Source organism: Macaca nemestrina, chromosome 1 (assembly GCF_043159975.1).
Source record: "Macaca nemestrina isolate mMacNem1 chromosome 1, mMacNem.hap1, whole genome shotgun sequence".
Lineage (NCBI taxonomy): Eukaryota > Metazoa > Chordata > Mammalia > Primates > Cercopithecidae > Macaca > Macaca nemestrina.
This window is the reverse complement of record NC_092125.1, coordinates 940,875-966,747: the sequence shown is the minus strand read 5'-3', so window position 1 is coordinate 966,747 and position 25,873 is coordinate 940,875. Positions and strand designations below refer to the sequence as shown.

The window sequence follows — 25,873 nt, the reverse complement described above, 5'->3', positions numbered from 1 at the left end:
GTGCAATTATTTGCTCATATTATTCTTTTTGTAGATTAATTTTCTTTAATATCTAAATAATATATGTATTTTATTTTTAAGAATAAGAGTCAAAGTCGGCCGGGCACGGTAGCTCACACCTGTAATCCCAACACTTTGGGAGGCCAAGGCGGGTGGATTAACTGAGGTCAGGAGTTTGAGACCAGCCTGGCAAACATGGTGAAACCCCATCTCTACTTAAAAAATACAAAAAATTAGCTGGGCATGGTGGGGCGCACCTGTAATCCCAGTTACTAGGGAGGCTGAGGCAGGAGAATCGCTTGAACCCGGGAGGTGGAGGTTGCAGTGAGCCGAGATCACGCCATTGCACTCCAGACTGGGGGACAAGATAATGTAAATAAGGGGTAGCTTTAGGGGTACTTGCCCAAGAACATGGGGGCCACCGGCAACCTGTAGCCTTCCTATCAAAAGGTTTTAGACTCTGTAACCTGTGGATGGCCCGAATGTGTTCCATCTATTGCAGCCACCACCTTGTTAACTGAAGAAAACAGACAGCTGACCTTTGGGGAAATTTGGTTGTAAGCACACCCCATCAAGTTAGAACTATTTTAAACCAGAAAGCAGGAAGATGGCTCACTGATTTAAAAGTATCAGTGGCTCAAGGATTTAAAGTATGAAGCTATCCTATGAGAAAGAGATTATTTAACCCTAACCACTGATAATTCACTTGACCCAGCAGGTTTCCTAACAGGGAATCCAAATCTAAAAGGACCTGAGCATCAGTGTTTAGATTTAATTGATTATCACACAAAAGGAAGGTCTGATTTAATAGAGACCCCTTTCAAAACAGGGCAGCACTTATTTTAGATGGCTCTTCCCAGGTAATTGAAGGGAAAAGACACAAAGGTTATTCAGTAGTTGAAGGGGAAGCTGTCGCAGAAATCAAGTCAGGAAGATTGCCTAATAATTGGTCTGCCCAAATTTGTGAATTGTTTGCATTAAATCAGGCTTTGAAACACTTGCAGAACCAGGAACGGGCTATTTATACTGACTCCAAGTACGCCTTCGGGGTAGCTCACACCTGCGGAAAAATTTGGACTAGAAATTTGGACTAGAAAATATTGATTCAGATAATGGGACTCATTTCACTGCGCATGTCATTACGAAATTAACCCAAACACTAGACATAACTGGGAATACCATACTCCCTGGCACCCACCTTCATCAGGAAGAGTGGAGAAAATGAACCAAACTTTGAAGAGCCGCTTGACCAAATTAGTCTTAGACACACGGTTGCCATGGACTAAATGCCTTCCCATTGCCTTAAGAATCCAAACTGCCCCCTCAGAAAGATGGTTTAGCTCCTCATGAGATGCTATATGGGTTGTCCTATTTACAACCCACTGCTGACATTCATACTTGGTCTACCACTTTCTCTTCCCTCAGAACTAAAGGTCTTTTAGCACAGGCACTACCCCTAGAGTTTCCAGCATACCAGCATCAGCCTGGGGATAACGTCCTCATCAAAAGTGGCAAAGAAGGAAAACTCAAACCTGCTTGGGAAGTACCTACCTAGTGCTTCTAACCACCGAGACTGCAGCAGCATAAAGAGGATGGGCTTATCATATCCGAGCCAAGAAGGCATCACCACCTCCAGAGCCGTGGACCATTGTTCTGGGGGAGAGTCCTACCAAACTAAAGCTAAGAAAAATTGAACCCTCTTATATCTCCTTTACCCCTTCCATACCCAATGACCACTCGGATTGTCTTCCAGCCGACTGGGCATGGGCTGTATGGTAGCTCTTCCAAGACCCCACAGCCTGGGGTAATGAATTCTGCTGAGCTCTCTCTCTGCTATTCCCTGAAGTTCGACACCCTGCAGGTCAGCCCCCGAGGGGCATCCAGCCTCCGTCTCCTGATGCCAATTTTACCTCATGTTTCTCACGGCAGGGGGAAAATTTAGCCTTCCTTGGAGACCTAACAGGATGCAGGGAGCTTCAGCCCTTCCAAGAGCTTACCAACCAGTCTGTCCTTATTCCATCCCTAATAACACAGCCTCTGATGGAACAAATAAAAAGGCCTTAAGGCCTTACTTCTTGCAATTGTTACAGGTGTACTTGTTCTTGTAGGATGCTACATTATACCTTGTATTCATGGATTAGTGCAGAGACTATGGAAACAGCTCTCACCAAAACCTTTCATTCTCCCCCCTCTTATTCAGATAAGCTCCTAGTTTAAGAAAACCAAGCAGAACAGCAGAGTCAAGACATGCTAAAAAATTTGAAGAGGAAGAATTATAAAAATAAAGAGGGGGAAATTGTTGGATACGGTGAGTTCCTCTTCCAAGGTTCCACTTGTTCAACTCCCTCTTTCTTTGCCCTCTATTTTCAATGCCTAACTTCCTTGCCTCCTTGCCCCTAGTTATGGTAAACAAGCTTCTAGCCATTCCCAATCTGTAACCCACATCCATTCCCAATCTGTAACAACCCACATCTATTCCTTATTTGGCACCCTTGGTTCCCAAACTTCTCTTCCCGCCGCTGCTGTAGCCCCGACCCCTGCTCCATTTGAAGTAGCCACTTGGGATCACCTTAGATTGTGCTGTCCGACTCCAGCCAATGGGAACCAGACACAGTAAAGGACTGACTGCGTTAGGGATTTAAAAAAACCCTTCCCTCTTTTGTTCTGTGTGCTGTCAACAGCAACCAGAAGAGCAAGCAGCACCCTCTGCAGAAGTAAATTTGCCTTACTGAGAAATGCTTTATTTGAGTGCTCGTTTTCTTTGCAACTCCAAGCTCTTATTTCCAACAACAGTGATTGAGCCATTGCACTCCAGCCTGGGGAACACGAGTAAGACCTTGTCTCTAAAAAAAAGGGATAGAAAAAAACGGAAAAGAAAGAAGAAGAAAGACAGAGAGTGAAAAGTTGATAAGGTGCTAGAAGAAAGCCATTGCCAGTGTGGCTATGTGTGCTACTTAATGAGGCATAATTTTTTATTCAGTTGTATGTATTAACACAGTGCATATGAATAAATTTGATTTTAAAATTAAAATTACTTTAAAAATTTAATCTGATTACAATAATGTATGAATATATAACTTCAAGAAGTAGTCAAGCTGTTTCTAAAGTTCATCACAAGCATAATTAACATGCAAAAATTGTCAGAAAAGTCCTGTAAAAAACATTAGACTATTACTGAATTGAAAATATATTTTAATATATTATAAAGTAATCAAAATTAAAATTATTTACCATTTACTAACATTTGTAACGGCCAGAGAAGAGTACTTGTTCAGCTGACCATGTTGGGACAACCAGTTAACCAGTAACAACAACAACCAAAATGAAGTTAATGCTTACATTAAGATTTAGAAGAAAATAAACTCCAAATAGGCATTAGACTTGTTAATAAAAAGACAACCTTTTCAAAAAAATCAGAAAAAAAAAATTCTGGAGCTCAAAAATCTTTAAAAATATAATACAAAATCTATCATTGAAAAAAGGTTTATTTATAAATTTGACTATTTCTAAACAATCCTTGATTGTAGTCATTATTATAAAGAAAAACAAAAGATACATAAAACTTAAAACAATATGGAATTATATTGCACAGCACAGACACAGATTTATACTGGAATTATAAAGTGTTCCAAACATCTATCTATCTATCTATATATATATGTATAAACAAAACCAATAACTCAATAGTGAAATAGGTAACATTTCCCAGACAATAAAACACAAACAGCTCTAAAAAATAGAAAAAGATGTTCTGTCTCATTTATGAAAATGTAAATGGCACTCAGAAATAAATATTCAGTTATATGTTTGCAAACTATCAAAATGTTTTAGGGCACAATGTGTTTTTCAGTACAAAATGGCAAACAAATTCTCACATATTGTTACTGGGATGTAAATTTGTATAATGTTTTGGAAGAATTACCTAATGGATAGACAGATTATATATCTACACACACTAAGTAATTTAAATTATATGAATTATTTATATATATGTACATATATAACACTTAAATATACTTACATATAATATAAATATATGTAAATATATATTTATGTACACTTATTTAGGTATATACGAATGATATATACTTATAAGTATATATCTTTTAAATATACTCACATATGTTAAATATACTTATCTATTAACCTTTTATAGATAATACTTATCTATTAACTTATGTATATCATATATAAAACATGTATAACTTCTACATATACTTCAATAAGCATATATACATATATACTTCAATAAGTATATATACACACTTCAATAAGTATACATATACCCTTCTATATATTGTATATTATATACGCTTATATGTAACATATGTGCTTATATAAGTATACAGCTATACATATACATATGTATACATATATGTATAAACTTAGTAAAAAGAGAAAGTTTAAGCACATGTACCAAAGGCATGTAAAAGAAAATTCATGGCAGCATTATTCAATATAGTCAGAAACTGAAAATTACTGGAGTAGAATGGATTAATGAATGATGATATGTTAATATAAAACAGAGTATTAAACCTTACTGTAAAAACTAGAGAGATGAAAAGTAATACCACTATTCAACATTACTACATGTATCTGAATTATTAAAAATAATAAAAGAAATACACAAAAATTGTGTGGATGATAAATTTGGCTATTATGACTTCCAATGTCTTCCTATAGAGTGCAAATTTCATACTGTTTGGAAGTAGTGTGGTATTTTCTATTAAATTTGGAAATTTACTAGTGCTGTAACCCAGCAGTTCCTGGGTATATAATCAATTAGAGCTCTTGCACAGAACAACCAGTAGATTTCTACAGCAATCTGGGTTACAACATAAGATGTGATAGAATCCAAATAGGTACCCATCAACCCTGAAATGGCTAAATGCATTGCAATAAGAAGATAACATGAAATGTTTTTATTATAATAAAAATGAAAGAGAGACACAAGTGTGTACCACTAATGTAAAACTCACCAGAGGCCAAAGTCAGTAGAATAAGCAGTTTAAAATTAATGTATGATGTTTACAGATTTATTTGGAACTTAAAAATAAATGAAAATATGAACAATATTGCTACTAGATATGCTGGTAATTACATACAGATGGAAAGAGGACTTTTGGTTTGGAAATGAGAATGCAAAGGTCTTCTGAGTGTGCTGACTTTGTTCTGTATCTTGAACTGGCAAGTGGTTACACAGGTGTTCAATTTATAATACCTTGTTTCCTTGTGGTTATCTTGGCTATGGCTTTGTGTGTGTATGTGTTTTACATTTCACCATAACAACATTTTTAAAAGTAAGATGCAGTGTAGCAATTAATAAAAATAATATATGGTCGTCTCTGTGGAATGATAGACAATGAACTGAAAATTCCTTTTATACTAGAGAGGACAGAGTACATATTTGAAGAATGGGGGTTGGAAATAAAATCATCCCACAATATAAATATTTTTCTAATTTTATGCTAATGCTATTGCCATATATTAATTACTTATAACTATGCAAAAATTAACTAAAACATAGACATAAGAAAAAGGCATATCTCAGTTATGCTAAAAATCTGAAATCTGGACTTGCAGTCCAAGCATATATATTTTTCAAAATGTCCTTGAATATTCCTGAGATAAGAATTCGGCAGGACTTGTTTCACAAGATACAAGTAACATAGACTGCACTGATAAAACAGGATGTGGTAAATAAGCTGGCCACAAACTACTAAAACCAACATGGCAATAAAAGCAACCTCTGTTTGTCCTCACTATTCATTAAAATTAGAATACATTAGCATACCAAAGGAAACTCTCACCAGCCCCATGACAGTTCAAAAAGGCCATGACAATGTCCAGAAGTTACCCTATAACATCTGAAAAGGTGAAGACCCCTCAGTTCTGGAACTCCCCACACCATCCCAGAATACTCATGAATAATTCGCTCCCTGATTAGCATATAATAAAAAATAATAACCACAACTATGTGGTAAGCTCATGCTGCTACTCTGCCTGTGGAGTAGCCACCTTTTTATTCCTTTACTTTTCAATAAACTTGATTTCACTTTGCTGGCTTGCTCTTGAATTCTTTCCTCCATGAAGGCAAGAAACCATGTGGTCTCCCGAGCTGAGCTCCAATTTTGGGGTTTGCCCTGTGATATTCTGACTAGAACATTTGCGAGTCCAAAATGATCTATTTCTTCATATATATAATATATAAAATAGATATATTATCTGTATTTATTACTGTCACCCCCATGATGTTTCTTACGTTGATCTGTGCACAGAGTTACATGGTCGCCTGTGGTATGTGAAGACCCTTTCTGTCCGTGTTGCTGAGAGTCCGGGTTTATTCGTCACACTGAATGGGTCCTGATTCCTCCTGAAGCCACTGCAGCAAGGCAGTGGGATGTGTCTTTTCATGAGAGGGGATCAGAAACCCTTTCCCAGAGGAGAATGGGAATCCTGGACGAGCCTCAAAATTGTTGGAAAGAAGAGCTCGGATGTGCAAAGAAAATGAGCACTCAAATAAAGGATTTCTCAGCAAGGCAAATTTACTTTTGCAGAAGGGTACTGCTCGCTTTTCTGGTCGCTGTGAGAGCACACAGAACAAAGAAGGGAAGGGGTTTTTATCCCTAACACAGTCAGTTCCTGCTACTGTGTCCAGTCCCCATTGGCTGGAGTCAGACAGCACAATCTAAGCTGATCCCAATTGGCTACTTCATATGGAGCAGGGGTGGGAGCTACAGCAGCAGGAGGAGCGGTTTTGCAACTAAGGGTGCCAAATAAGGAACAGATGTGGGTTGTTACAGACTGGGAATGGAAGTGGATTACAGATTGGGAATGGCTGGAAGGTTTTTTTTTTACCATAACCAGGGTCAAGGTGGCAAGGAAGTTAGGCTTTGAAAATAGAGGACAAAGGATGAGGGAGGTGAACAAACAGAATCTTTGAAGAGGAACTCACTGTATCCAACATGGTTCATTGCAGCTTCAACCTCCCAAGCTCAGCTGATCCCCCAATCTCCGCCTCCTGAGTAGTTGGGACTATGGGCATGTGCCACAATGCATGGTTATTCTTTTTTTTTTTTTTTTTTTTTGTAGAAACCGTTTTATATGGCTTGGCTTTCTGTCCCCACCCAAATCTCATCTCAAATTGTAATCCCCAGGTGTTGAAGGAGAGATCTAATGGGAAGTGATTGGATCATAGAGCAGTTTCCCCCATGTTGCTCTCGTGACAGTGAGTTCCCATGAGGTCTCATGGTGTTATAATGGTCTCTTTCCCCTTTACTCTCTCTCTCCTGCTGCTTTGTAAAGAAGGTGCTTGCTTTCCCTTCTCTTTCTGTCAGCATAAGGAACTGCGAGTCAATTAAATCTTCTTCCTTTACAAATTACCCAGTCTCAGGAAAGTTCTTTATAGCAGTGTGAGAAAAGACTGACATACCATGTCTTGACAGGTTGCCCAGGCTGGTCTCAGACTCATGGACTCAAGTGATCCACACATCTTTGCCTCCCAAATTGCTGGGATAACACATGTGATTCATGGTGCTCAGCCTAAATCTTTGTTTCATGTACGTAAATATATGTGTGTCTTAACTCTGATTATCTCTTTTCAGATCAATTATTAGAAAAGCTCTTGCTTATGTTTTTCCCTTCTCAGCAACCTAGCAGTCACCATATGTATTTCTCAATGTCAGAAACCCTGATGATTATAGTTGTTAGCCAAATGGGATACATGTCCATTTATCAGTTAATTACTTAGATCAGAATGATGTGATTCATTAACTATTTTATTGAGTTTGTACTATTTGCTAGATGCAAGCACTGGTGAAATAAACTATGAATAAATGTTGTGGTAAAAATAGACAATAAAGTGGATTAACAAATACTGTGGTTTGGAGAGATAAATGTGCCTTGTGGAAAATTAATGCAGTTAAGAAAGTTATGGAATGAGGGTTTGAGGAGCGATTGCTTCTTTAAGTAGTTAGCCTAAGAATCTCTCTTCAAGAAAGTGGCAATAAAACAAAAATCTTAGGAAATGGAATGTGTGAGATATGACTGTGAAAATCAATAATTCAGGGAGCTAGAACACCCTTTGCTAACCTTATGTGAGGAATAATTATGCTTAATGGGCCCACTTTTATGTGCTTTGAGTGAGTGGACTTCTCAGTCAGAGAATAATGGTCACTTTGGCCCAAGACCTATTATAAAAGGTCTGACATGCATGTTATAATGTATTGTAAAAACCCACACACTTGTGAACACTGATTTTTGACAAAGGTGCCAAAAACACAATGGAAAAAGAACAGTTTCTTCAACAAATGGTGTTGGGAAAATTATATATCCACGTGCAGAAGTATATAATTGGATCCTTATTTCATACCATATATAAAAATCAACTCAATATGGATTTAAAATTTGAGTGTAATACCTGAAACTGTAAAACCTCTAGAAGAAAACACAGGGGAGCTGCTCCACAGCATCGGTTTGGACAATGATTTCTTGGATATGACGCCCAAAGCACAGGTGACAAAGCAAAAAAAAGAAAAAAAGGAATTGTTTCAAACTAAAAAGCTTCACATAGCAAAAGAGACAATACAGTAAAGAGACACCCCACAGGTTGGGAGAAAATATTTGCAAACTACACTTTTTTAGGGGTTTATTATCCAAAATACATAAGAAACTCAAACAACTCAAAAGCAAGTAAACAAATAACCCAATCAAAAAATAGGCAAAGTACTTAAATAGACACTTCTCAAAAGAAGACATACAAATGACCATCAGATATATGAGAAAATGCTCATCATCACTGATGATCGGGAAAACATAAAACCACAATGAGATATTGTCTCACAATTATAATAATGGGTATTATCAAAAACATACAATATAACAAGTGTTGATGAAGGGGTGGAGTAAAAAAGACCCTTGTGCACTCTTGGTTGTGATGTAAGCTAAACCATATGGCAATTCCTCAGAAAATTGTAAACAGTAGTACCATACAATCTCTATAACCAAAGGAATCGAAATCAGTACTTTGAAGAGATATCTGCATTCCTATATTCATTGCAGTGTTATTTACATTAGTTAAGAAATAATGGAACAAAATTAAGGCAGAAATATATACATTCTTTGAAGTCAATGAGAACAAAGACACAACATACCAGAATCTCTGGGATACAGCTAAAGCGGTGTTTAGAGGGAAATTTATAGCACCAAGTGACCACATCAGAAACTGAGAAACATCTAAAATTCACACACTAACATCACAATTAAAAGAACTAGAGAAGCAAGTGCAAACAAATTCAAAAGCTAGCAGAAGACAGGAGATAACTAAGATCAGAGCAGAACTGAAGGAGATAGAGACATGAAAAACCCTTCAAAAATCAGTAAATACAGCAGCTGTTTTTTTTTTTTTGAGATTAACAAAATAGAGCACCAGCCAGATTAATAAAGAAGAAAAGAAAGAAGAATCAAATAGACACAATAAAAAATGATAAAGGGGATATGAACACTGATCCCAAAGAAATACAGATTCCATCAGAGAATAAACACTTCTATGCAAATAAACTAGAAAACCTAGAAGAAATGGATAAGTTCCTGGACACATACACACTCCAAAGACTAAACCAGGACGAAGTTGAATTTCTGAATATACCAATAACAAGTCCTGATTGAGGCAGTAATTAATAGCCTACCAACCAAATAATAATAATAATAAATCCCAGGACCAAACAGATTCAAAGCCGAATTCTACAAGAGGTACAAAGAGGATCTGGTACCATTCCTTCTGAAACTATTGCAATCCATAGAAAAACAGGGACTCATTCCTAACTCATTTTATGGGGTCAGCATCATCATGATATCAAAACCTGGCAAAGACACAACAACAAAAATTTTCAGGCCAATATCCCTGATAAACCTCGATGTGAAAATTCACAATAAAACACTGGCAAACCCAATCCAGCAGCACATCAAAAAGCGTATCCAACACGATCAAGTCGGCTTCATCCTGAGATGCAAGACTGGTTCAACATACACCAATCATTAATTATAATCTATCATGTAAACAGAACCAATGACAAAAACCACATAATTATCTCAATAGATGCAGAAAAGGCCGTTGATAAAATTCAACACCCCTTCATGCTAAAAACACTCAATAAGCTAGGTATTGATGGAACATTTCTCAAAATAATAAGAGCTATTTATGACAGATCCATGGCCAATATGATACTGAATGGGCAAATGCTGGAAGCATTCCCTTTGAAACAGGCGCAAGACAAGGATGCCCTCTCTCACGACTCCTATTCAACATAGTATTGAAGGTTCTAGTCAGTGCAATTAGGCAAGAGAAAGGAAAAAGGAAGTCAAATTGTCTCTGTTTGCAAATGACATGATTGGATATTTAGAAAACCCCATTATCTCACCCCAAAATTAATTAAGGTGATAAGCAACTTCAGCAAAGTCTCAGGATACAAAGTCAGTGTGCAAAAATAGCAAGCATTCTTATACATCAATAATAGACAAAGAGAGAGCCAAATCATGAGTGAATTGCCATTCGCAACTGCTACAAAGAGAATAAAACACCTAGGAATACAACTTACAAGGAATATGAAGGACCTCTTCAAGGAGAACTACAAACCACTGCTCAAGGAATAAGAGAGAACACAAACAAATGGAAAAACATTCCATGCTCATAGATTGGAAGAATCAATATCATGAAAATGGCCATACTGCTCAAAGTAATGTATAGATTCAATGTTATTCCCATTAAGCTACCATTGACTTTCTTCATAGAATTAGAAAAAACTACTTTAAATTTCATATGGAACCAAAAAGAGCCTATATAGCCAAGACAATCCTAATCAAAAAGAACAAAGCTGGAGGTATTGTGCTACCTGATTCAAACTATACAACAAGGCTACAGTAACCAAAACAGCATGGTACTGGTACCAGAACAGATATATAGACCAATGGAACAGAACGGAGGCCTCAGAAATAACACCACACATCTACAACCATCTGATCTTTGACAAACCAGACAAAACAAGCAATGGGTAAAGGATTCTCTATTTAATAAATGGTGTTGGGAAAACAGTCTAGCCATATGCAGAAAACTGAAACTGGACCCCTTCCCTACTCTTTACACAAAAATTAACCCAAGATGAATTAACGAGTGAAATATAAGACCCAAAACCACAAAAACCCTAGAAGAAAACCTAGGCAATATCATTCAGGACATAGGCATTGGAAAGGCTTCGTGACTAAAACACCAAAAGCAATGGCAACAAAAGCCAAAATTGACAAATGGGATCTAACTAAACTAAAGAGCTTCTGCGCAGCAAAAGAAATTGACCTGGGGGGGGGGGGAGGGCGGAGCAAGATGGCCGAATAGGAACAGCTCCAGTCTCCAACTCCCAGCGCGAGCGACACAGAAGACCGGTGATTTCTGCATTTTCAACTGAGGTACTGGGTTCATCTCACTGGGGAGTGCCGGACGATCGGTGCTGGTCAGCTGCTGCAGACCGACCAGCGAGAGCTGAAGCAGGGCGAGGCATTGCCTCACCTGGGAAGCGCAAGGGGGAAGGGAATCCCTTTTCCTAGCCAGGAGAACTGAGACACACAACATCTGGAAAATCGGGTAACTCCCACCCCAATACTGTGCTTTAAGCAAACAGGCACACCAGGAGATCATATCCCACACCTGGCCGGGAGGGTCCCACACCCACGGAGCCTCCCTCATTGCTAGCACAGCAGTCTGTGATCTACCTGCAAGGCAGCAGCCAGGCTGGGGGAGGGGCGCCCGCCATTGCTGAGGCTTAAGTAGGTAAACAAAGCTGCTGGGAAGCTTGAACTGGGTGGAGCTCACAGCAGCTCAAGGAAACCTGCCTGTCTCTGTAGACTCCACCTCTGGGGACAGGGCAATAACAAACACAGCCGAAACCTCTGCAGACGCAAACGACTCTGTCTGACAGCTTTGAAGAGAGCAGTGGATCTCCCAACACGGAGGTTGAGATCTGAGAAGGGACAGACTCCCTGCTCAAGTGGGTCCCTGACCCCTGAGTAGCCTAACTGGGAGACATCCCCCACTAGGGGCAGACCAACACCCCACACCTCACAGGGTGGAGTACACCCCTGAGAGGAAGCTTCCAAAGCAAGAATCAGACAGGTACACTCGCTGTTCAGCAATATTCTATCTTCTGCAGCCTCTGCTGCTGACACCCAGGCAAACAGGGTCTGGAGTGGACCTCAAGCAATCTCCAACAGACCTACAGCTAAGGGCCCTGACTGTTAGAAGGAAAACTATCAAACAGAAAGGACACCTACACCAAAACCCCATCAGTACATCACCATCATCAAAGACCAGAGGCAGATAAAACCACAAAGATGGGGAAAAAGCAGGGCAGAAAAGCTGGAAATTCAAAAAATAAAAGCGCATCTCCCCCGGCAAAGGAGCGCAGCTCATCGCCAGCAACGGATCAAAGCTGGACGGAGAATGACTTTGACGAGATGAGAGAAGAAGGCTTCAGTCCATCAAACTTCTCAGAGCTAAAGGAGGAATTACGTACCCAGCGCAAAGAAACTAAAAATCTTGAAAAAAAAGTGGAAGAATTGATGACTAGAGTAATTAATGCAGAGAAGATCATAAACGAAATGAAAGAGATGAAAACCATGACACAAGAAATACGTGACAAATGCACAAGCTTCAGTAACCGACTCGATCAACTGGAAGAAAGAGTATCAGCGATTGAGGATCAAATGAATGAAATGAAGCGAGAAGAGAAACCAAAAGAAAAAAGAAGAAAAAGAAATGAACAAAGCCTGCAAGAAGTATGGGATTATGTAAAAAGACCAAATCTACGTCTGATTGGGGTGCCTGAAAGTGAGGGGGAAAATGGAACCAAGTTGGAAAACACTCTTCAGGATATCATCCAGGAGAACTTCCCCAACCTAGTAGGGCAGGCCAACATTCAAATCCAGGAAATACAGAGAACGCCACAAAGATACTCCTCGAGAAGAGCAACTCCAAGACACATAATTGCCAGATTCACCAAAGTTGAAATGAAGGAAAAAATCTTAAGGGCAGCCAGAGAGAAAGGTCGGGTTACCCACAAAGGGAAGCCCATCAGACTAACAGCAGATCTCTCGGCAGAAACTCTCCAAGCCAGAAGAGAGTGGGGGCCAATATTCAACATTCTTAAAGAAAAGAATTTTAAACCCAGAATTTCATATCCAGCCAAACTAAGTTTCATAAGTGAAGGAGAAATAAAATCCTTTACAGATAAGCAAATGCTTAGAGATTTTGTCACCACTAGGCCTGCCTTACAAGAGACCCTGAAGGAAGCACTAAACATGGAAAGGAACAACCGGTACCAGCCATTGCAAAAACATGCCAAAATGTAAAGACCATTGAGGCTAGGAAGAAACTGCATCAACTAACGAGCAAAATAACAAGTTAATATCATAATGGCAGGATCAAGTTCACACATAACAATCTTAACCTTAAATGTAAATGGACTAAATGCTCCAATTAAAAGACACAGACTGGCAAACTGGATAAAGAGTCAAGACCCATCAGTCTGCTCTATTCAGGAGACCCATCTCACACGCAGAGACATACATAGGCTCAAAATAAAGGGATGGAGGAAGATTTACCAAGCAAATAGAGAACAAAAAAAAGCGGGGGTTACAATACTAGTCTCTGATAAAACAGACTTTAAACCATCAAAGATCAAAAGAGACAAAGAAGGCCATTACATAATGGTAAAGGGATCAATGCAACAGGAAGAGCTAACTATCCTAAATATATATGCACCCAATACAGGAGCACCCAGATTCATAAAGCAAGTCCTTAGAGACTTACAAAGAGACTTAGACTCCCATACAATAATAATGGGAGACTTCAACACTCCACTGTCAACATTAGACAGATCAACGAGACAGAAAGTTAACAAGGATATCCAGGAATTGAGCTCATCTCTGCAGCAAGCAGACCTAATAGATATCTATAGAACTCTCCACCCCAAATCAACAGAATATACATTCTTCTCAGCACCACATCATACTTACTCCAAAATCGACCACGTAATTGGAAGTAAAGCACTCCTCAGCAAATGTACAAGAACAGAAATTATAACAAACTGTCTCTCAGACCACAGTGCAATCAAACTAGAACTCAGGACTAAGAAACTCAATCAAAACCGCTCAACTACATGGAAACTGAACAACCTGCTCCGGAATGACTACTGGGTACATAACGAAATGAAGGCAGAAATAAAGATGTTCTTCGAAACCAATGAGAACAAAGATACAACATACCAGAATCTCTGGGACACATTTAAAGCAGTGTGTAGAGGGAAATTTATAGCACTAAATGCCCACAAGAGAAAGCAGGAAAGATCTAAAATTGACACTCTAACATCGCAATTAAAAGAACTAGAGAAGCAAGAGCAAACACATTCGAAAGCTAGCAGAAGGCTAGAAATAACTAAGATCAGAGCAGAACTGAAGGAGATAGAGACACAAAAAACTCTCCAAAAAATCAATGAATCCAGGAGTTGGTTTTTTGAAAAGATCAACAAAATTGACAGACCACTAGCAAGACTAATAAAGAAAAAAAGAGAGAAGAATCAAATCGACGCAATTAAAAATGATAAAGGGGATATCACCACCGACCCCACAGAAATACAAACTACCATCAGAGAATACTATAAACACCTCTACGCAAATAAACTGGAAAATATAGAAGAAATGGATAATTTCCTGGACACTTACACTCTTCCAAGACTAAACCAGGAAGAAGTTGAATCCCTGAATAGACCAATAGCAGGCTCTGAAATTGAGGCAATAATTAATAGCCTACCAACCAAAAAAAGTCCAGGACCAGATGGATTCACAGCTGAATTCTACCAGAGGTACAAGGAGGAGTTGGTACCATTCCTTCTGAAACTATTCCAATCAATAGAAAAAGAGGGAATCCTCCCTAATTCATTTTATGAGGCCAACATCATCCTGATACCAAAGCCTGGCAGAGACAAAACAAAAAAAGAGAATTTTAGACCAATATCCCTGATGAACATCGATGCAAAAATCCTCAATAAAATACTGGCAAACCGGATTCAGCAACACATCAAAAAGCTTATCCACCATGATCAAGTGGGCTTCATCCCTGGGATGCAAGGCTGGTTCAACATTCGCAAATCAATAAACATAATCCAGCATATAAACAGAACCAAAGACAAGAACCACATGATTATCTCAATAGATGCAGAAAAGGCTTTTGACAAAATTCAACAGCCCTTCATGCCAAAAACGCTCAATAAATTCGGTATTGATGGAACGTACCTCAAAATAATAAGAGCTATTTATGACAAACCCACAGCCAATATCATACTGAATGGGCAAAAACTGGAAAAATTCCCTTTGAAAACTGGCACAAGACAGGGATGCCCTCTCTCACCACTCCTATTCAACATAGTGTTGGAAGTTCTGGCTAGGGCAATTAGGCAAGAGAAAGATATCAAGGGTATTCAGTTAGGAAAAGAAGAAGTCAAACTGTCCCTGTTTGCAGATGACATGATTGTATATTTAGAAAACCCCATTGTCTCAGCCCTAAATCTCCTTAAGCTGATAAGCAACTTCAGCAAAGTCTCAGGATACAAAATTAATGTGCAAAAATCACAAGCATTCTTATACACCAGTAACAGACAGAGAGCCAAATCAGGAATGAACTTCCATTCACAATTGCTTCAAAGAGAATCAAATACCTAGGAATCCAACTTACAAGGGATGTAAAGGACCTCTTCAAGGAGAACTACAAACCACTGCTCAGTGAAATAAAAGAGGACACAAACAAATGGAAGAACATACCATGCTCATGGATAGGAAGAATCAATATCGTGAAAATGGCCATACTGCCCAAGGTAATTTATAGATTCAATGCCATCCCCATCAAGCTACCAATGACTTTCTTCACAGAATTGGAAAAAACTGCTTTAAAGTTCATATGGAACCAAAAAAGAGCCCGCATCTCCAAGACAATCCTAAGTCAAAAGAACAAAGCTGGAGGCATCACGCTACCTGACTTCAAACTATACTACAAGGCTACAGTAACCAAAACAGCATGGTACTGGTACCAAAACAGAGATATAGACCAATGGAACAGAACAGAGTCCTCAGAAATAATACCACACCTCTACAGCCATCTGATCTTTGACAAAACTGAGAGAAACAAGAAATGGGGAAAGGATTCCCTATTTAATAAATGGTGCTGGGAAAATTGGCTAGCCATAAGTAGAAAGCTGAAACTGGATCCTTTCCTTACTCCTTATACAAAAATTAATTCAAGATGGATTAGAGACTTAAATGTTAGACCTAATACCATAAAAATCCTAAAGGAAAACCTAGGTAGTACCATTCAGGACATAGGCATGGGCAAAGACTTCATGTCTAAAACACCAAAAGCAACGGCAACAAAAGCCAAAATTGACAAATGGGATCTCATTAAACTAAAGAGCTTCTGCACAGCAAAAGAAACTACCATCAGAGTAAATAGGCAACCTATAGAATGGGAGAAAATTTTTGCAATCTACTCATCTGACAAAGGGCTAATATCCAGAACCTACAAAGAACTCAAACAAATTTACAAGAAAAAAACAAACAACCCCATCAAAAAGTGGGCAAAGGATATGAACAGACATTTCTCAAAAGAAGACATTCATACAGCCAACAGACACATGAAAAAATGCTCATCATCACTGGCCATCAGAGAAATGCAAATCAAAACCACAATGAGATACCATCTCACACCAGTTAGAATGGCGATCATTAAAAAGTCAGGAAACAACAGGTGCTGGAGAGGATGTGGAGAAATAGGAACACTTTTACACTGTTGGTGGGATTGTAAACTAGTTCAACCATTTTGGAAAACAGTATGGCGATTCCTCAAGGATCTAGAACTAGATGTACCATATGACCCAGCCATCCCATTACTGGGGATATACCCAAAGGATTATAAATTATGCTGCTATAAAGACACATGCACTCGTATGTTTATTGCAGCACTATTCACAATAGCAAAGACTTGGAATCAACCCAAATGTCCATCAGTGACAGATTGGATTAAGAAAATGTGGCACATATACACCATGGAATACTATGCAGCCATCAAAAAGGATGAGTTTGTGTCCTTTGTAGGGACATGGATGCAGCTGGAAACCATCATTCTTAGCAATCTATCACAAGAACAGAAAACCAAACACCGCATGTTCTCACTCATAGGTGGGAACTGAACAATGAGATCACTTGGACTCAGGAAGGGGAACATCACACACAGGGGCCTGTCATGGGGAGGGGGTAGAGGGGAGGGATTGCATTGGGAATTATCCCTGATGTAAATGACAAGTTGATGGGTGCAGCACACCAACATGGCACAAGTATACATATGTAACAAACCTGCACGTTATGCACATGTACCCTACAACTTAAAGTATAATAATAATAAATAAATTAAAAAAAAAAAAAAAAAGAAATTGACCTCAGAGTGAACAGACAACTTACAGAATGGGAGAAAAGTTTTGCAATCTATTCACCTGACAAAGGGCTAATATCCAGAATCTACAATGAACTTAAACAAATTTACAAGAAAAAAACAAAAAACAAAAAACGAGTCCTTCAAAAAGTGAGTGAAGGATATGTGCAGACACTTCTCAAAATAAGACATTTATGCAGTCAACAAACATATTAAAAAAAGCTCATCATCACTGGTCACTAGAGAAATGCAAATCAAAACGACAAAGAGCTACCATCTCACACCAGTTAGAATGACAATCATTAAGTCAGGAAACAACAGATACTGGAGACGATGTGGAGAAATAGGAACACTTTTTCATTGTTGGTGGGAGTTTAAATTAATTCAGCCACTGGAAGACAGTGTGGTGATTCCTCATGGATTTAGAACCAGAAATACCATTTGATCCAGAAATCCCATTCCTGGATATCTACCCAAAGGATTATAAATGATTCTATTATAAAGACAGATGCACACATATGCTTATTGCAGCACAATTTACAATAGGAAAGACTCGGAACCAACCCAAATGCCCATCAGTGATAGATTGTGTTGGGGAAAAGCTGAGGGTGGGGAAAAAGCTGAGGCAGGGCTTGCCTGTCTGACATAATGTAAAAGAGTCTTGGAACATGTCTGGGGTCCAGGGTCTAAAACCCCTCATGGTCTTTGGAACACCAAACTCAGTGCCAAAGGGTGGTGTGCATAAGGCTGTCCTGCTGCACCACAATCTAAGCCCAGGGCATAAAACCCCTTGTGGCTTGGATGGAATCCAGGGCTCAGGGCATAAAACACCTCGTGGCCTCTGGAATGTGTCTAAACCTGCTGGCTCCTTGCTTCTAGCATTTCCAGGTTCAAAGATCAATTGTATCTGAAATGAGAAGAACATGTTTCCCATTGTCTCTAATAGCAGGACACGTTCCATATGCTTCAAAGAAAATGCTAAACCATCACAGCTGTAGATCATGCGCTTAACACACCACTTCCTTTCAACCCCTACATCCTTACCACCTGCTTCTTTGTTTGATCACCCATAAATAGTGCGGGCTTCTAGAGCTCGGGTTTTCACAGCCTTCATATGAACGTTGGCCCTGTGGTCCTACTTTATGCACTCTTAACTTATCTTGTCTCATTCCTTTGACTCTGCTGGACTTTATAGCCCCCATGGCCTGGTGTTGGGTCTGATCGCCCCAAGAGACTGGATAAAGAAAATGTGGCACATATACATCATGGAATACTATGCAACCATTAAAAAGAATGAGTTAATGTCTTTTGCAGGGACATGGATGACGCTGAAAGACATTATCCTCAGCAAACTAACACTGGAACAGAAAACCAAACACTGCACGTTCTCACTCATAAGTGGGAGTTGAACAATGGGAACACATGGACCCAGGGAGGGGAACATCATACACCAGCATCTGCCAGGGATTGGGGGCAAGGGGAGGGAAAGCATTAGGAGAAGTACCTAATACATGCGGGGCTTAAAACCTAGACAATGCATTAATGGGAGTGGCAAACCACCATGGCACAAGTGTACATATGTAACAAACCTGCAGGTTCTGCACATGTATCCCAGAACTTACACACACACACACACACACACACACGGGGAATTTGGACAAAATAAATTTATAAAGGAACCTAGGTATCCATCTTCAGATGAATGGATAAAGAAAATGTAGTATGTATTCACAATGGAATGCTATTCAGCCCTCAAGAATGGGGGAAATATTTTCATTTTTGACAACATGGATCAACCTGAACAACATAACACTAAGTCAGTAAGCTAGGCTCAAAAAAGACAAACACTAAGTGATCTCACTTATATGTGGAATCTAGAAAAGTTGAACTCATAGAAGTAGAGAGTAGAATGATGGTTACCAGAGGTATGGGGATAAGAATGGGTGGGAAAAGAGATGTTGATCAAAGAATATAAAGTTTTAGTTAGATAGGAGGAATAAGTATTACTGATCTATTGCACATAATGGAGCCAATAATAAATAAGTGTGTTATATATTTCAAAATTGCTTAAAATTGACTTTACAAGTTTTCACCACACAAGAAAATAAATACATCAAGTGTTGGGTTTGTTAATTAGCCTGATTTAATCATTTTACATTATCAACATATCTAAAACATCATATTGTAGTCCATAAATACATACAATATTATTTGTTAATTCAAAATAAAATTAACAAAATTTCTTGCAATAGTTTTTGGTCTGGGAGAAGTAGCAGTATATAATTTTTCAACATCATTTTTCTCTCTTGGGCTAGGATCTTTTAGTTGAAAGAAATCAAAACTTCAATGCCATTGGACACTTCATGAAGATGTGTCAAGATAAGATCCCATTCCTGTTTCCCTCTGTGATGATGTCACTGATCTGTTCTTGGAATTGGAAGAGGAATCAAGAAAGAACAGTAACAGAAAAGTGTAGTATTTGGCCTCTTGACAGGAAGAGTTTCTTTTATTTATTCACTTTAAAATGTTATTCATACATATTTGTGGAGTACAATGTGGTGTTTTGATGCTCGTATACACTATGTAATGATCAAACCAGGATGATTAGCATATCATCACCTTAAACATTTATCATTTCTTTGTGATGAGGACATTCAAAAACCTCTCTTCTAGCTATTTTGAAATACGCGATACATTAGCATTTATTCTAGTTATCCTCCTATGTCATAGAAAAATATGTCAAGAGAACAATGAGAGATGTAAATAATAATGGTTCTTTAGAGCCACCTAAGGTTTAGTATCTCTCCAAGAATCAAACTAAACCTTGAAATAAAACAAATGACTCCTTTAAAAGCTCAGAGTGTCTCTTTGGAAGTATTGACTGTTATATGGCCCATTTTGCCACATGTTCAGATATTTTCCCAGAGTTCACACCAACTGAATGGTCAAGTAGCTGTGGGTGTTAGTATTTGAGAAAATATTTCCCTGCAAGGCTTCTGCTACATTTAGAATAAAGTCCAGATTCTTTGCCTTCACCTGGCCCTGAGAAGGCTCTGATCTATGTCTCCTACTCCTCTCTGCTCACTGCCTCCTGCTGTGCTCCTGTCTGTCATTGGAGGGCTTTGTGGGTTTTATCCATCAGGTTGACAGGGCCAGCCCCTTCGTCATGTCAGAGGGGCCTGATGACTCTGTGTGATAACTCATTTACTACTTTTCTCCCGGAATTCATCACTGCCCACTATCTGACCAGATAGTGTGTACTAATGTTTTTATGGCTCACACCAGCATGTGGGCTCCACAGGGTAAAAGATTATACCTGCTTGTCCATCATTTCACCTGATGTAACAAGAACCGTATCACATAGGAAGGGTTTGATACATCCCTTAAGTTAATAATTAATTTAATTATTTAATTAAATCAATTAAAATCAAGTTAGTTTTAATTAATACATACCTTAAATTAATATGGTATGTATTGAACCCTTCCTATATGATATGGTTCTTGTTAATTAAGGTGAATCAACTTCAGCAGCCTTCTAATTGCTTTTGCTTGGAGAAAATTTTCCAAATGCCTTTTCTTGCAGAAATTCTGGAGGCTATTTTTTTTAGCTTGGTGTTTTCCTTTCACAATTGTGGTTTGTTGTTTTTGTACAAAGATTGATCAATGTGTTTAATTTCTGCAGAATATACTAGGTCATATTATATTTTCTAGTAAATAAGGATTTACTGCATCGATGATTGCTTAATATCAAAGTAATGGTAGAATCTCCAAAAAAAAAAATCAAAACCAAGCCACAAAAATTAATTTTAGTGCTCATATTCAGAGCAGAAAAAAATTACAGTTTTTTTTAAATTCAAGGAGAAAACCTGATACTAGTGGAAAAAATGAGTGAGATGCATCACAGACTGAGGAATCTGCCTCCCAGAATGAGCAACAACCCATTTGAAGCAGTAAAAGGAAATTCTAAGTAATGATCTGTTAACTACTATCTGCTAATATTTTCCCTGGATCTGTAATGTGGCATGAACACTAGTTCCTTAAACTTGCATTGCATACGAATAAACATAAATAAATTATCACAAATAAATGTCCCCTGTATTGCATGCCATAGCACTTCATTCTGTGGGGACATCCAGGCCAAAATGATGAGGATCTTGTTCAGAGACTGGGTGACATGAATCAAAGCCTGATTCAAAGAAAACTGGCTTCTAAGTTGTGTTCTTCCCTTCCTGGCTCTCTGACCTAAGACATTTTTCTTGTTTGTTTCTTTTGCCTCACCAAGCCTCAAAGTGCTCACTCAACATGGAATAAATATCAGAATCATAGTGTTGTAGTGAAGGTTAAGTTATATATGTGGGAAATGCATTTACAATGACTAAATATTGGTTAGCCTTATAATTCTAATTATTATAATTTTTAAAATATTCTATGAGCTTCAATTTAAAATAAGACACAGACACAGATGTGAATCAGTGTTAATAAAATGTGATCATAAGCACAACAGGAGTAGAAGTGTGGGGGAAAGAGATCTCAACTGTGCATAAGAGAAGATGGGATGTAAATTTTGAGTTATGTTTACTGATTATGTGGGATTCAGATTGATAGTCATGAGCTATATAAAGGAGAACTTTCCAGAAGTGAGAAATGGTCTGTAATAAGGTTCAGATGGGCAGGGAAATAGAGGGCTATAGAGAAAAGCGGGAGGTCTAGAGTGACTGTGGTACTGAGTGTGAGTGATAGAAACAGGTAAAGGGAGACATAATGCACGCTTTAAAAGCATGGGGATATGAGTTTAAGGTTCCAAAATTTAGATAATCCAACAGGAATCATAGATTACAGAATGATAAGATCAAATGTATGTTTAGGGAGATAACTCGAATGGCAAAGAGTACACTATATTCTCAGGAAGAACTGGACTGAAGACATGAAAACACTTAAGGTAGTAAGAAACTAGAAAAGGATACTGGGAGCTTGAATTTGGGCAATAAATGAAAGGGGTATATTAATATAAGTTTCAATTTTTTTTCCACAAAAATCAGAACCCCTCTATAACTCCAACTATTGATAGACTTGAAGTCACTTAAGTGAATTAGTAACACAACCGTAGTAAAACTTTTGTTAAACACAACGTTCCATTTAGTAACATACAGTAATATAGGATTTCATCCTGTGCAAAGTCATATATATATTTTACACATCAAAGCTGAAGCCTGAGGTCCCAGTATCCATTTTATATGTTGCATGTTGTCTGTACCCTGTCACTGTCTCCATGCCTTTATGTAAATAATTTCTTTAAGTACAACTTTGATAAAGTTATTTATATAGTGATTTTATTAATTTGTATGTATATATAAATGTGGGGTTTTCTTATATTCATAATCAGGTTATTTAATCTCAGTGTTTTTATTGAAATCAGCAAAATCGTAAGTCAGATAAGCTCTCCCTGAATAGTTTTATTAAAGGATGTTAGGATAAACTGGACTCAAAATGTTAATTGCAATAAATATGCATATGCTAAAAATGAGCCCACAGATAAAGAAACACATAAACACTACCTTAGCATGAGTGTTTTACTTGTTAATTTTCAGTTCATCAGCAATATTGTATATACCAAAAATATGTTTGCATACACCATACATGCACACACATACGCATATATAACTTCTGAAAACTACTGATTGAGGATGCTCTAAGGCTGTGCTGTCCAACACTGTAGACACTGACTAGGCACTTGAGATATGCTTTGTCCAAGCTGCACTGCACTCTAGCATAAAACAAACACAAGACTTTGAAGACTTAGAATGCAAACAGAGTAAAAGGCAACATTAACAAATTTGTGTTATTACCTGAAGAAATTCTATGTCAATATATGAGTATAAATATTATCACAGTAATAGTAATATAGGTACAAACATACAGTGTAACACATTGCATATAATTTATTGAAATAGTATGCTATGTAATTAACATCAATATTGTTAATATTAATATTAATTATAACATTGTTTTGAATTAAATATATTATTTAAATTTATTTGACTGCTTAAATGTACCTACTAGAAAATTTTAAATTATGTTGTATTTCTATTAGACTACTCTGCTCTAGCATGTTCAAATCAACTTGGAAAGAGGAAATACAAAGGGAGTAGGGATGGCCATGATTATTCTTTCAGGAAAGAGAATACCCCAAACACTCTTCTCACAGCCCCAAGGACTTCCTTATTCCTCAGGCTGTAGATAATGGGATTGAGCATGGGGGTAAGGATGGTGTAGAAAACTGCCAGGATCTTGTCTTCAGCTGGTGAGCGGAAATTCCTGGGCCGAAGATAGGTGTAGACAAAAGGTGCATAGTAAAAGACCACAACAGTTAAATGTGTTGATATGGTGGTGAAGGCCTTTATTCTTCCCTCCTTTGAACGCATATGATAGACAGCAAATAGGACTCGGCCATAGGAAGCAGTGATGCCAATGAAAGGAAAAAGGAGATAGAGGCTTGTACTTACAAAAACCATATATTCATAGACCCAAGTATCTGTACAGGCAAGAAGCAGCATGGCTGGGACATCGCAGAAGAAATGGTCAATAGCTCTAGACCTGCAGTAAGGAATATGAAGGGCATAGACTGTGTGTGCCAAGGAGTTGATGGACCCCAGGGTCCAAGAGCCTACGATCGTCTTCACACACATCATTTTACTCATGTGGAGGGGGTAATGCAGAGGATGGCAGATGGCCACATAACGGTCGTAGGCCATGGAGGTCAGCAGTAAGCCTTCAGAACATGCCATAGTCAGGAAGAAGAAGCTTTGCACACCGCATCCCAGGAAGGAGATGCCTTTCTGGCCGGACAGGAAGTCGTGCGCCATCTTGGGGACGGTGGTGGAGATGTATATCAGGTCCATGAGGGAGAGCTGGCTGAGAAGAAAGTACATCGGTGTGTGGAGACGAGGATCCACATGGATGAGGTGAATCATGGCCGAGTTACCCACCGAGGCCAGAAAGAATATGAGGATGATAAGGCACAAGAGGAATATGCCAGTTTGATTTGGGGGAAGCAGACCCAACAAAATGAAATCATTTGAAGTGTGATTCCATTTCTCCATGAAAACGTTCTGCTGTAATGGTTGAAAGAGAAATAGAAACAAAAGCAAAGCAGAAAACATGAAATAAAACACAACAGAAAAACAAAAAGGAACTGAGTTTATCAATGTTTGTTTAGAATGAGTTGTTTCTCCACTAACACTGCAGGGTTTTTTTAAAATCAGTTTTTATATCTGAATGGAATGTTACCTTTCCAGTTGTTTCTGGTAAGCATCTCAGCATGTCATACATATATATGTTGTCTTTCAGTACAAAGTCTACCACTTCAGGCAGCAAAGATAGGGATGATAACTAAAGCATTCCTTTCTAGATAACTCCTGGCCAGCCAAATCACTCATGAGTTATCAACAAGTCACAGGAACTGACGAAGGCAGGAATACCTACATTCCCCAATGTTTTAATCTAATAGGGCATAATTACAATAGAAACTGGCATGTAGGACTCAGAAACTTTCTATATGCTTAAATTATAAGTACTGAATTACCTAGCCCTCTTCTTTATCTTTAAGTTCTGGTCTTTCCTCCTCAGCTGACACTACTCCAGCCAGATAAACCTTGTTCCTCTCCTTGATACTCTGCCTTTCATGTTCCTGACAGGCACTTCTGTGCCTTTCTTGAAAATGTGCACAGCCTCCAAATCACTCCTTGAACTGTAAGGGTTTTGTATGTCCGATGAGATCCACCTTACTTGTAAAATATTATTTAAATATTCTCTCTTCCCTAATGATGTTTTCATGTTTTGAAGACCTACAGAACTCAAAATCAAATGCACTGATATTCACAAACAATATTATTTTCTTCATGTAAGTAAATTGCACATAATAAAGGCCACAGATTCCATAATAGGTTTTTTTAAAAAAATCGCATTTGCCACAGTTGCAAGCAATAACTAGTCTCATAATGGAAATGTAACAGAGAAATAAATATTACAAAATGTAAATATGTGTGTGTGTCTGTGTGTGTATGTTAATATCTACCTATTATCTATCTATACTATATATAGGAGTCTTTGAGGTGCCATAAATTATTTCAACTATTTTTCACATTATTTATTATACCCCTTCTACCACACAAAGTCTGTGAATTTAGGCATTAGTATCTTCATTTTTTCAAATATTTAAAGTAGTATTTAGAGATGTAAGCAATAACCTTCTCATATAATGTTAGTGTTGAAATCATATTTTGATCCCGTGTAGCTGCTTCAAATTTCTAGTCATTTAAATACCACAAATTTAGTAATTATTTGGCAAATGGC

At 38.1% G+C, this 25,873-nt stretch overlaps 2 protein-coding genes across 3 annotated transcripts in view; one reads left to right on the top strand and one right to left on the bottom strand.

Annotated features, from left to right (window-relative positions):
* LOC105474765 (olfactory receptor 2L8) overlaps positions 1 to 19,984 on the top strand; it is a 240,005-nt gene extending 220,021 nt beyond the window's left edge. Inside the window, exons 4-6 of one of the 2 annotated variants that reach the window (XR_011609899.1) lie at positions 1,426 to 2,308; positions 7,446 to 7,559; positions 19,837 to 19,984. The gene's annotated coding sequence lies outside the window, so the exon portion shown is untranslated. Of the gene's footprint in view, positions 1 to 1,425; positions 2,309 to 5,371; positions 7,229 to 7,445; positions 7,560 to 19,836 lie in introns of those variants that run through there. The other variant, XR_011609902.1, reaches the window with a different exon arrangement.
* A 2,798-nt stretch (positions 19,985 to 22,782) lies between these two features.
* Positions 22,783 to 24,639, bottom strand: LOC105474757 (olfactory receptor 2L13). The gene has a single exon (XM_011729593.3). It carries the CDS (start codon positions 24,619 to 24,621, stop codon positions 23,683 to 23,685), a length of 939 nt encoding a protein of 312 aa, XP_011727895.2. The 5' UTR covers positions 24,622 to 24,639; the 3' UTR covers positions 22,783 to 23,682.
* Positions 24,640 to 25,873: the final 1,234 nt, after the last annotated feature.

Excerpts from the sequence above, each read along its gene's own strand:
- LOC105474757 (XM_011729593.3), bottom strand. The coding sequence starts at position 24,621 with ATGGAGAAATGGAATCACACTTCAAATGATTTCATTTTGTTGGGTCTG.